At 53.9% G+C, this 12673-nt stretch overlaps 2 protein-coding genes across 3 annotated transcripts in view; both read left to right on the top strand.

Moving 5' to 3' along the window:
• Positions 1–19: 19 nt before the first annotated feature.
• On the top strand, positions 20–2000 carry psmb6 (proteasome 20S subunit beta 6). The gene is made up of 7 exons (XM_028398977.1): positions 20–152; positions 611–678; positions 753–818; positions 1072–1137; positions 1342–1471; positions 1555–1699; positions 1818–2000. The coding sequence occupies exons 1-7, from the start codon at positions 54–56 to the stop codon at positions 1943–1945; spliced, it is 702 nt and encodes a 233-aa protein (XP_028254778.1). The 5' UTR covers positions 20–53; the 3' UTR covers positions 1946–2000.
• Positions 2001–4579: 2579 nt separating this feature from the next.
• Positions 4580–12673, top strand: part of ephb4b (eph receptor B4b) — a 14085-nt gene continuing 5991 nt past the window's right edge. For both annotated transcript variants that reach the window (XM_028398967.1, XM_028398966.1), the window contains exons 1-9: positions 4580–5152; positions 9481–9551; positions 9631–9773; positions 9851–10241; positions 10371–10533; positions 11458–11613; positions 11991–12139; positions 12215–12419; positions 12505–12632. In XM_028398967.1, the coding sequence (XP_028254768.1) occupies positions 5029–5152; positions 9481–9551; positions 9631–9773; positions 9851–10241; positions 10371–10533; positions 11458–11613; positions 11991–12139; positions 12215–12419; positions 12505–12632 (1530 nt within the window). In that variant the 5' untranslated portion in view covers positions 4580–5028. The remainder of the gene's footprint in view (positions 5153–9480; positions 9552–9630; positions 9774–9850; positions 10242–10370; positions 10534–11457; positions 11614–11990; positions 12140–12214; positions 12420–12504; positions 12633–12673) is intronic.

The raw sequence follows: 12673 nt of genomic DNA, 5'->3' as shown, positions 1-12673 counted from the left end.
AGCAGGCTGCGCGCGCAGCTCCTCTCGTGTCCAGTCTGACAAAAAGAGACAAGATGGCGGCGGCTGCATCAATGATGCCGTACTTTGGACAACAAATTTCTTCCAAAAATGACCTGATCCCGGACTGGACCAGCCAGGAAGTTAGCACCGGGGTGAGTACGGGAGACGTGGATTCGTAGAGGGCCGAATCGGGTCCGGTTCTTTACCAGCGGACAGTTTTAAAACGGCAAACAGAAGTTGAATGAGACAGCAGTTCTGTAGCAGCTAGCGGCGGCTAACTGAAGCTCAGACTCCTAAAATACAATTAAAGGTCGGACCAGAAGGAGGCGGAGCTGGGCCGAGCCGGGCCGAGCCGTACTGTGTGTGTTCTGGTTTCAGTCACTGTAGTATGTAAAAGAGAGCTTTGATTCATTGTGATGCTAACGGCTAGGCTAATACACGCTAACAAAGCGTCCATTATCGGACATTAAAGGTGTCTCCAATTTGTGTCCGATCATGGAACTGTTATATAAAGGCTGTTTGTAGCGGCTTCAGACGAACATGGAACCAGACTCAGTGAGCCTGTCTGTCTTCGGCCTGCTGTGATGCTAACTGTCTGTCTGTCTGTCAGACCACCATCATGGCGGTGGAGTATGATGGAGGAGTGGTGATTGGTGCAGACTCTCGCACCACCACAGGGTAAGAACAGCGTGGAGGTGATTGTTGTGTGTGGAGCGGACCCTCGGGTTAACCTGTCTGTGTCTGTCCGGCAGAGCTTACATCGCCAACAGAGTCACCGACAAACTGACCCCGATCCACGACCGGATCTTCTGCTGCAGGTCAGTTCCCCTCATTCCTCCCGCTCTGCACGGAAGCTGAAGGAGTACTGGTTCCTTGTGGTCTCAGGGAGTGCAGGTTTCTGAAACCAGGGACCTCTTTAAAGAACTCGGCTGCTTAAACCCGTGAACAGAGGGTGTAAAGACTGTTGTATGAAATCCCACAGCACTTTAGACCCGAGAGACTCTTTGGGGACCTGGTCTCTCTGGAGGTCGCAGACTGTTTAACTCCATCAGCACTCTGTTTGTGTTGCAGGTCTGGATCAGCTGCAGACACTCAGGCCATTGCTGACGTCGTCACCTACCAGCTGGGCTTCCACAGGTAACACGTGTTTGAGACGCAGTCTTAGCAGGTCTGGGTGGACCTAGCCGGGTTGAAGTGAATCCAGCTTCAACCTGGTTTAAAATGTTCAGATTGAGGGAAAATGAATCCAGCTTGAGCAAGGTTCAGGGCCTGTCCCTTGACGGGGTCTGACTGACAGCCTGCATGTGACTAACTGATGCGTGTGTGTTGTCCCGCCTCCAGCATCGAGCTGGACGAGCCCCCATTGGTGGAGACGGCTGCTAATCTGTTCAAAGCGAGCTGCTACCGCTACAGAGAGGAGCTGACTGCGGGGATCCTGGTGGCAGGCTGGGACCGGAGGAAGGGGGGGCAGGTAGGACACCACCTCTTGATACACTGCACCACCTGCATACGTGCCAACATACGGTGCTGATGCTCCTGTGCTACCTGCGTCAGGTGTACTGTGTTCCCATTGGTGGGATGCTGGTGAGGCAGCCGGTGTCTGTGGGCGGCAGCGGCAGCACCTACATCTACGGCTTCATGGACTCCAACTACAAGCCAGGACTCACCAAAGACCAGTGTCTGGAGCTCACAGCTGCAGGTACGCACTGCTGCAAGGCATGCTGGGAGCTCAGACTATAAGTGCTGTGTACATGTTAGCACCCACCGTCTCTGATGTCCCTCACCCGTCTGACGTGTCCCTCTCTCCCCTGTCTCAGCACTGTCTCTGGCGATGGAGAGGGACGGATCCAGTGGTGGTGTGGTCAGGCTGGCGTCCATCTCAGAGGAGGGGGTGGAGAGGCGGGTCATCCTGGGAAACCAGCTGCCAAAGTTCTCCACTCACTGAGCGCCCTGAGCGTCTCTGTTCATGTCTGTTGTGTTAATAAAGTTTTCACTCTGTCCCACCTGTCCGGGTCTCATTCAGTAGTAGGAGCTGCTGCAGTGTGGTGTTTGTAGTTCCCTCCGTGTCCTGCAGGTGGCGTCAGACTCATGCAAACTGTGACTGAGGTTTACCCAGCACAGTGAGGACCGTTCAGAGGGCTGAATCCATGCTGATCAATACTGATCAATACTGATCAATAACACAGAGCTGCAGGTGTGTGACAGGCCTGAGTCATGGGGGGGGGGGGGGGGTTACATCTGTTTAATCCAGTTTCACATCTGTAACTGACGTCTCCTTCAGTCTCTGGGTGTCTGCACAGTCAGGTCAGGTGGTGCAGTGTGGGTCTCTGTGTGTGGGTCTGTGTGAGTCTCTGGTACAGTGTGGGTCTGTGTGGTGCAGTGTGGGTCTCTGTGTGGTGTGTGGTACAGTGTGGGTCTGTGGTACTGTGTGGTACAGTGTGGGTCTGTGGTACTGTGTGGTGCAGTGTGGGTCTGTTGGTGCAGTGTGGGTCTGTGTGTGGTGCAGTGTGGGTCTGTGTGGTGTAGTGTGGGTCTGTGTGTGGTGCAGTGTGGGTCTGTGTGTGGTACAGTGTGGGTCTGTGTGGTGTAGTGTGGGTCTGTGTGTGGTGCAGTGTGGGTCTGTGTGGTACAGTGTGGGTCTGTGGGTGGTGTGTGGTACAGTGTGGGTCTGTGTGTGGTGTGTGGTACAGTGTGGGTCTGTGGTACTGTGTGGTGCAGTGTGGGTCTGTGGTACTGTGTGGGTCTGTGTGTGGTGTGTGGTGCAGTGTGGGTCTGTGTGGTGCAGTGTGGGTCTCTGTGTGGTGCAGTGTGGGTCTCTGTGTGGTGCAGTGTGGGTCTGTGTGGTACAGTGTGGGTCTGTGTGTGGTGTGTGGTGCAGTGTGGGTCTGTGTGGTACTGTGTGGGTCTGTGTGTGGTGTGTGGTACAGTGTGGGTCTCTGTGTGGTGCAGTGTGGGTCTCTGTGTGGTGCAGTGTGGGTCTGTGTGGTACAGTGTGGGTCTGTGTGTGGTGTGTGGTACAGTGTGGGTCTGTGTGTGGACGTCCTCATGTCTCCTGTCTGTGGGAGGGGCTCCAGCCTCACTGACCCTGTACAGGAGGGGGCGGGGCTATCACCTGTCCATCAAAGAGCTCTCCTTCCTTTTTCCTGTCCTTACAGTTTGACAGTCAGGTGACAGTTTCCCACAGTTCATCTCTTTCCCTCCATTTCACCTCCCCCTTCTCCCTCCCCCCTTCTCCCTCCCCCCTTTCTCCCCCCCTCCCCCCATGTTTTGTCCTCTCTCCTCGTCGACACCTCCTCTGACAAAGAGCAGACAGGGGGGGGGGGGACACCTGACACTGGTCTTTTGTCCTCACAGAGGTGACGGTCGCACGACATCTTTCATCTGAAGACATGTGACATCACTCTGTCCCTGTCCTTACAGAGCTCCAGGAGAGAAACTGGACCCCCCCCCCCACACACACACACACACACAGACACACACACACACACACTATGCAGGAAGCGAGAACACGTTATTGATCAGTGATCAGAGATCACTAACAGCTGGCGGCTCTTCAGCTCAGGTGTGTGTTGTGTCCCCCACAGACTGGTCGAGGGACATTTGAATAACAGAGACAGAAACCAGCAGGCTTGGTGCTTCCTGAAACTTCATCAATAAACATTTCCATTGTGTCGGTACTGGTCTGTGATTGGTGGACGGGACGTCCCAGCTGCTCCTGTGACCTGAACAGGTTAAAATCATCATGTATTAAGGATGAGAACGTCACAGCGCCGGAGGGAGAGACAGCATGTCCAGTGTCTCCACAGAAGGACACACTTTGACAGTTAACAGGGGGCTTCAAGCTAAATCCTTCCCCTTCAAATCCACAGTGTGTTTCTGCAGTGAAGGCCTCCCCTCTGGTAATAAGAGGGTTAATAAAAGTCAAACACCTCAGTGTCCAGAGGCCTTCTCTGAAGGACAGACATGATAAGGAGAAGCCTGTCAGGACAGTAGAGACACAGACGTGTCAGAGGGAAGTCTTCTCCTTCATGTTGTAGTCTAATCACTTTAGAGAAGTCCACTTTAACACTGGGAACCAGGTTTCTAAGTCTGTGTCCGTCCTCAGCTGAGTTCTGGGGGGACCTGGAGACCTGTGAGAGAACTGCACCGTCCCTCACAGAAACCTGCAGACCCTAAAGTCTGGATCTGCAGATACGCTGTATGCTGAATCTTAAGCTGTTTCCAGCTCCCTCCATAACCTTCATAGTTTCAGTTGAGGCCTGGAACCCTGCCCCTTCGTGCTGTGATGAACATTAATGATGAGTCCGTTGGTTTCTTAATGTAGATCAATAACTGATTATTGATCCAAGCAGAGAAGAAAGAAAACTTGTTATTGTCTGAACTCCGTGTGAGCAGAGACTGACATGCGCAGACAGGTTTTCTCCACATTCCTTCACAGCCTGTCACTCATCGCTAAGCCCCGCCCCTCCTAGACAGACTGACCCAGCAGCCAATCACGGCTCATGTTGGGGAGTCCTGTTGCTGTGTGGGCGGGGCCAGCGCTGCGGTGGGCGGGGCCAGTTCCAGAGGTGGAGAAAGAAAACTTGCAGCTTTTGTCTGAACTTTTTCTGGATGTGTGAGCCGGAGCGGCGCGGACTGGGAGCGGACTGGGAGCGCTGGGGGTGCTGCTGGGCTTCAGCCGCCGTCAGTGTGTGTGTGTGTTTCAGGAGCGTCTCTCTGGAGCCTCCACGCTCCAGCTGCTCCGCGGACTCCTCTCCTCTCGCCAGGCCGTCGCTCGGAGCTCCTGCCTCGGCCTCGGAGCTGCCCCCCCTCTCGGTCCTGGAGGAAGATCCGGAGTCCCCGGGAGGGGCTCCAGCCTCCATCTTGGAAACATCCTGCTCCTCTGGCGGATCATCAAAGTCACTTTTTCTCTAACTTTCTGGCTCCAATGAGGCGCGCGGGCCCGACCGAGACGGAGCCCAGCTGACGTCACTGACTGATCGATAGGTGTGACGGGTCGGGTCTGGATACGGGGGTACCGGGGGAGTCATGGAGGGTCGGAGGGGCCAGCGGGCCCCCGCGGCCCCGGGCCGGGCCTCCTCCTCCAGCTGCGGGCGGCCGCGTCTCCTCCTCCCGCTGCTGCTGCTGCTGAGCTCCTGCAGGGCGGAGGAAGGTGAGTACTGATCAATGCCCCGATCGATCCCACCTGATCAGCGTCTGCTCACAGCCGGACGGTACTGATCAGAGGTCATCTGACTGTTATTGATATCAGACGGTACTGATCAGAGGTCATCTGACTGTTACTATTGATCCACACTAATAACTGAGAAGCTGTTTGTGACGTCATCACCTAACGTTACAGAGCAGGTTGATATACACACATGTAAACCTGTGAGTGTGTATGTGTGTCTGTGTGTGTGTGTGTCTCTGTGTGTGTCTGTGTGTATGTCTGTGTGTGTTTATGTGTCTCTGTGTGTGTGTGTGTCTGTGTGTCTCTGTGTGTGTGTGTGTGTGTGTGTGTCTGTGTGTATGTCTGTGTGTGTTTATGTGTGTCTGTGTGTGTCTGTGTGTGTGTGTGTTTATGTGTGTCTGTGTGTATGTCTGTGTGTGTGTAGGTGTGTCTGTGTGTATGTCTGTGTTTGTGTATGTGTGCCTGTGTGTATGTCTGTGTGTGTGTATGTGTGTCTGTGTGTGTGTCTGTGTGTGTGTGTGTGTGTGTTTATGTGTGTGTCTGTGTCTGTGTGTGTTTATGTGTGTGTTTGTGTGTGCATGTGTGTGTCTGTGTGTGTGTCTGTGTGTGTCTGTGTTGCTGCTCTCATGAAGCTTTAATCAGTGATGGTGTCCAACCCGTCCTGCAGGCAGACTTTGTCCCACATGTTCGGTCTGGATGTGTCTTTGTGTCTGAGGTCTCCATGCTGTCCCCAGCTCAGCCTGGTCCTGGTTCCACAGTCAGCCTGGTCTCTGTGGGTTTGGTGGTAAAGACCGACATGTTTAGACCAGGCAGACCTGAAACATGGAGCACATGAGGAGGTGGTCCAGAAGGTCCTGAAGGGTCTGCCTGGTCCTCTGTTCTGGTCTCTGCTGGTGTCCACTGACATTCACTCACTTGTTGTATCAGGACACTCGAGCTCCAGCTTTGTCCACATCTGGACTTTTTGGACAGTCTGTGATGTCTCCTACATGGAGACGGTCGGAGTCCCACAGAGACTCAGGACACCTGCAGGTCTCTGCACGTCTCTCTCTGTGTCATGGGACGTAACTTCTGTCTCTTTGCTGGTCTGCACAATGCATGATGGGACATACTGCTAAAAGATGGACGCAACATGGCGGAGGCCCTGTATCGTGGTTAGGGAGGGATTTCTAACAGCCTTTGACTGACGTCCCCACAGGAAGCCTGTTTTCACTTCCTATCAGCTTAACACAATCTGAGTCCTCACAGACACACACACACACACACACACTGTTTAACCAGCAGGTTAATGAACGGCTCTGAGAGTGTGTGTGTTGATGTGCTGTAAGCAGGATCTTTGTTTCCTGTCAAACCAGAAAATTACCTGTTAGAGAAAACAATGTGTGTGACTGTGTGTGTCTGTGTGTGTGTCTGTGTGACTGTGTGTGTGACTGTGTGTGTCTGTGTCTGTGTGACTGTGTGTGTGACTGTGTGTGTGAGAGAGTGTGTGTGTGTGTGTGTGTATCAGTGTTTGTGTCAGTGTGTGTGTGTGTTTGTGTCTGTGTGTGTATCTGTGTGTGTGTATTTGTGTCTGTGTATCTGTGTGTGTGTATTTGTGCGTGTGTGTGAGCAGTTAATGTTGAACTTGTGGAGTCAGTTTGTGGATCAGGGTGGTGCAGAGCTGCTGGTCCCGGGCAGGGACGGCTGCTGGAGTCTGTGTCTGCAGCGTCTACAGACACAGGACAGCTTTGGTCCACAGGACAGCTTTTGGTCCACAGGACAGCTTTGGTCCACAGGACAGCTTTTGGTCCACAGGACAGCTTTGGTCCACAGGTGGACCCAGGCCCGGTGCATTCTGGGAGCTGCAGTTGTCAGGGTTTATCTGAACAGCTGATGCTTCCTCTGGACTCAGCGCTCTCTGTGGGTGTGTCTCCATATTGTCCTCCATCTGCTCCCTGTCTTTGTCTTTGTTCTGTTGTTCTGCAGACACACAAAAACCTGCCTCCACCTTCTTTGTCCCCCTCCACCTTCTTTGTCCCCCTCCACCTCTCCGTCCTCCCGGCTCTTTCTTCCGTCCATAAATCCCTTTAAAGAAGCAGGATTTCAGTTCTGACTGAGAGCGGATTTACATGTTTAAGTGCAGCTGTGTTAATCTGATGATTGGCCCTTTGGAGGTTAACACACACACACACACACACACACACACACACACAGAGACACACAGACACACACACAGAGGCAGACACACACACAGAGACACACACACACACACACACACAGAGACACACACACACACACACACACAGACACACACAGACACACACAGACACACACACACACAGAGACACACACACAGAGGCAGAGACACACACAGACACAGAGACACACAGAGACACACACACACACACAGACACACACACACACACACACACACAGAGACACACACACACACACACAGACACACAGAGACACACACACACAGAGACACACACACACACAGACACACACAGACACACACACACACACACACACAGAGACACACACACACAGACACACACACAGAGGCAGAGACACACACAGACACAGAGACACACACACACACACAGACACACACACACACACACACACACACACACAGAGACACACACACACACACAGAGGCAGACACACACAGACACACACACAGAGGCAGAGACACACACAGACACAGAGACACACACACACACACAGACAGACACAGACACACACACAGACACACACACAGAGACACACACAGGCAAAGGCAGGCACACACACACAGAGGCAGACACACACAGGCAAAGGCAGGCACACACACACACAGACACACACAGAGACACACACAGAGGCAGGCACACACACACACACACAGACACACACTCAGGCACAGATTAAGACATTTTAATGGTTTTTCAGAATAAAACAGTTGTTTCCGTCATCGATCAGTTGATTGGTTCAATTGATCGGTTTAAGTTTGGTCCACAGGTGACCTCACAGGTGACCTCACAGGTGACCTCACAGGTGACCTCACAGGTGACCTCACAGTCTGAACATGTTTTGTGTTCAGGTCTCTGATGATGAGGCTGTTGGTGTGTCCGCCTGCTGATTCTGTTCTGATCACCTTCATTGATTCCAGCTGACAGGAAGCTGCAGCCTGTCTTCATACATTTCTGTCTGATCAGACCACACACACAGACACACACACAGACACACACACACACACACACACAGACAGACACACACAGACACACACACAGACACACACACACACACACGGCGAGTGGCTTGTATAAACATCCAGGCAGTGTTGTCATGGTGATTTCCGTGTGCCTGTCATACACTGTTTACACTGTGTGTGTGTGTTGGCGTCTGTGTGTCTGTAAACATGTGGCCTGTGTGTGTGTGTGTGTCAGCCGGTTGTGCTGTAACAGGCTGTTACCGTGGAAACGCTCCAGCTGTCACTCATCTTCTCCTTATGAACATGCTGTTACTGTGTGAACATCACATGATCCTCATGATGTCATCATAATGCCTGACATGTCAACCCATCAGCACTGCCACAGTCCTTCAGTCTACACACACACACACACACACACACACACACACACACACAGACACACACACACACAGACCCATCAGCACTGCCACAGTCCTTCAGTCTACACACACACACACACACAGACACACACACTCATTCACTTCTGATTGCTTCTGTCACCTCATTTTAATTAACCAACAAGCAGAGTTAAAAGAGTCTGAGCGCGCCTTCTCTGTGTGTGTCTGTTCTGTGTGTGTGTCTTTGTGTGTGTTCTGTATGTGTGTGTCTGTGTGTGTGTAATTGCAGTGCAGAGGGAAAGCAGTCATTTCATGGTTCCGCTTGGCAGCAGCTGAGGAATGTTCTAATCATCAGAGCACAGTGCTGCTGAACACACTGAAGTCCCGTCTTTTAGGGACATGCAGGCTGACACACACACAGAGACACACAGAGACACACACAGAGACACAGAGACACACACACAGAGACACACAGAGACACAGAGACACACACACAGAGACACACACACAGAGACACACACACACACACACACACTCACACACAGACACACACTCACACACACAGACACACACACTCTCTCTCTGCTTGTGGGACTGTTGTTTGTGTGTGAAGGGTTAATCCTGGTCTTCTTTACCTGTCCTTCCACACACCCAGACAGGCCTGTGTTGACGTGTCTCCTCCTGTCTGTCTCCTCCTGTCTGTCTCTGTCTCCTCCTGTCTGTCTCTGTCTCCTCCTGTCTCTGTCTCTGTCTCTCAGAGGTGCTGATGAACACCAAGCTGGAGACGTCTGACCTTCGTTGGACCAACTATCCTGCGGACGACCCACAGGTAGGTGTCCCCCGTTAGCTCGCAGCTAACAGTTCTCATTGATGTCAGTGGAACATGCTAACCCCCCAGCTGTCCACAGTGGGAGGAAGTGAGCGGACTGGACGACGAGCAGAACAGCGTGCGGACCTACGAGATCTGCACGCCCTACAGTCTGTCCTCCTATTGGCTGAGGACACGCTGGATTCCTCGGAAGGCGGCGTCCACGCTGTACGTCGAGATCAGGTTGGTGCACTGATTGATTGAGTGATGATGTGAGGAGAGCGCCATGGATCCTCTGATGGTGGACGCTGTCGCTCCAGGTTCACCATGATGGAGTGTTCCAGTCTGAACCAGCGTCACTGTAAGGAGACCTTCAACCTTTACTACTACCAGTCCGACAGCGACGAGGCCACGCCCACCCACCCCGCCTGGATGGAGAACCCGTACACCAAAGTCGCCACAGTGGCAGCCGACCACTTGCTGCGCGGCGGTGAGCGGCGTGGAGGTGAGCGGCGAGGAGGCGAGCGGCGCTCCAACGTCAAACTGCTGCGACTGGAGGCGCTGCGGGGGGCGGGGCTCTACCTGGCGTTCCACAGCCAGGGCGCCTGCATGGCGCTGCTCTCTGTCCGCGTCTTCTACAGGAAGTGCCCGCCCCTCCGCCGTGCCTTCGCCTCCTTCCCTGAAACCATCCCCCACTCACTGGTGGAGCAGGTAACCATAGCAACGGCGGGGTTCAGTACCCAACATGCACCACAGAGCATACTGCTGCTGCTAGTTCAACAAAATCAAAGCTTTGATTTGAAAATCCTCCGTGTGTGTGTGTCTGTGTGTGTGTTGCAGGCTCAGGGTGTGTGCGTGGAGAACGCCGTCACGCCACCTGGCGAGAACTCACAACCTCCCAGCATGCTTTGTGGAGAGGACGGGCAGTGGGTGGGGCAGCCGACCTCCACCTGCGCCTGTCGTCCCGGATACGAGGCGGGCGAGACCGACGTGCGCTGCCGAGGTGAGAGAGTCTACACACACACACAGACACACACACACACACACACACACACACACAGACACACAACCACTGCACAAAGTCGAAACCCTGACCATGTGGACAGAGGACACCTTTCAAAATAAAGTGCTGACTCGGTGAAGGAGGGTTCTGCTGACCTGACGTGTTTGTTGGTAAATGATCGGACATGTAAACACGGAGCGGCCGCTGTCGTGCGGCGGCGGGGAAAATGGCGTCCAGAACAAAGAGGAGGAAACGCTTCACCTCAGCCTGCACGCTTCCTGTACTTCTCTGCACAGCGAGGGCGACGGACAGTTTGGTTGTCGAGGCTTCCTGTTATTCTCTGCAAGGTCAGAGGTCAGCTGACTGCCACCAGGAAGGGGGGGGGGGGGGGGTCAGTCCTGCTTCTGGGTAACCCCACAGGGGGGGGGGGGGTGTGTGTGTCTGTGTGTGTGTGTGTGTCTGTGTGTGTGTGTGTGTATCTGTGTGTGTATCTGTGTGTGTATCTGTGTGTGTGTCTGTGTGTGTGTCTGTGTGTGTGTGTGTGTCTGTGTGTGTCTGTGTGTGTGTGTCGGCCGTGCCTGGCATGGGACGCCGGTGATGACATCATGGCAGCAGTTTCCACATCCTGTTGCAGCCAAGGTCACTTCCTGTGCCCATTGTGAGGCTGCACTCCTCCCATCATGCCTCTGTCTCTGATGTCCACACCTTGTCGTCAGATTGGACATTTTGACGGATTCTTTTTTTCGGTCCTAACACCGAGACGTCTGTTTTTTTCTGGGACTATTTTCGGTGGCGGAGTGATTTAGGATAGAGTGTTAATCCCTGTGAGGAGGTCCCTCGGGGAAACTCGGGTCGGATTGTGTTTTCATGAGTAAATGTGATTTATGATGCTAATGCTAATGCTAGCGCTGTCTTTCTGTCCAGCCTGTTCGTCCGGTCAGTTCAAGGCGGAGTCTGGACCCGGAGCCTGTCGCCCCTGTCCAGCCTACAGCAAAACGCTGATCCCAGGCTCCGCCTACTGCTTGTGTCTCCCTGGCTACCATCGAGCGGACTCCGACGCCCCCCAGGCCGCCTGCACCCGTAAGACTTCCTGTCCCTTTTTTCTTTGAGGGTTTTAACTTCCTGGTTTGAGTTCCTCTTTTCCCAGAATGCAGCGGGGCAGTACCTCGCTAACAGCTGGTGTAAACGGATCATCATGTGAACAGTACTGTGATGACGGTCCATTAAACACACACACGCCCCTCTAAGCCCTGCAGCCCCGCCTCTTTAACCACATCGCCCGGGGCAACAGTAATCAGGCCAAATCAATAGGCTCATCACCTCTGTGTGTGTGTGCTGTAATTTAAGAGCTGCACACACACAGACACACACAGGTGTCAGGTTTCAGAGGTGTGTGTAGGAGCAGGACTGCAGGTTCAGGACCTGCCTGACGGTGTGTGACCTCTGACCCCCCGCAGGCCCCCCCTCGGCGCCGCGCTCCCCGGTGAGTCAGCTCAACGACACCACGGTGACTCTGGAGTGGAGCGAGCCGCTGGAGCGCGGCGGCCGCTCCGACCTGACCTACAGAGTCCTGTGCTCCAGCTGCGGGCCCGCCGCCGTCGCCAAGGTAACCCCCATACCAGTCTGACCGTCACAGAAGCTGTCCCGCCTCCTCCCTCTGACTCCGCCCCTTCCTCCTCAGGGACCAGCGGGTTCTTGCTCCCCGTGTGATGACAGCGTCCTGTACCGGCCGGCGCAGCGCGGCCTGACTCAGCGCCGGGTTGTTGTGTGGGGACTCCGCCCACAAACCAAGTACATCTTCACCATCCAATCACTGAACGGCGTCTCCTCTCTCAGCCAATCAGAGCCAGCCTCTGAAAGCATCAACGTCACCACCAGCAGAGATGGTACGTTACCCAGAATGCCTCTGTCACAGACCAGCCTATATTTGGTGCTGGTCAAACGTATTGATCCATGATCGGCTGTGTGCAGTTCCTCCTCCAGTACTGGGCCTGAGGAGGGTGGGCGCCTCGGAGAACAGTGTGTCTTTGGAGTGGAACGTCCCTGTCCTGCAGAACCCGCACCAGGTGTTGGACTACCAGCTCCGCTACAGCCCCAAGGTACACAGACACAGACACACACAGAGACACAGACACACACA

The sequence above is a fragment of the Parambassis ranga genome, unplaced genomic scaffold (genome assembly GCF_900634625.1).
Source record: "Parambassis ranga unplaced genomic scaffold, fParRan2.1 scaffold_70_arrow_ctg1, whole genome shotgun sequence".
NCBI lineage: Eukaryota > Metazoa > Chordata > Actinopteri > Ambassidae > Parambassis > Parambassis ranga.
Note: the sequence above shows the minus strand (reverse complement) of the source record. Positions and strands in the feature narration are given on the sequence as shown.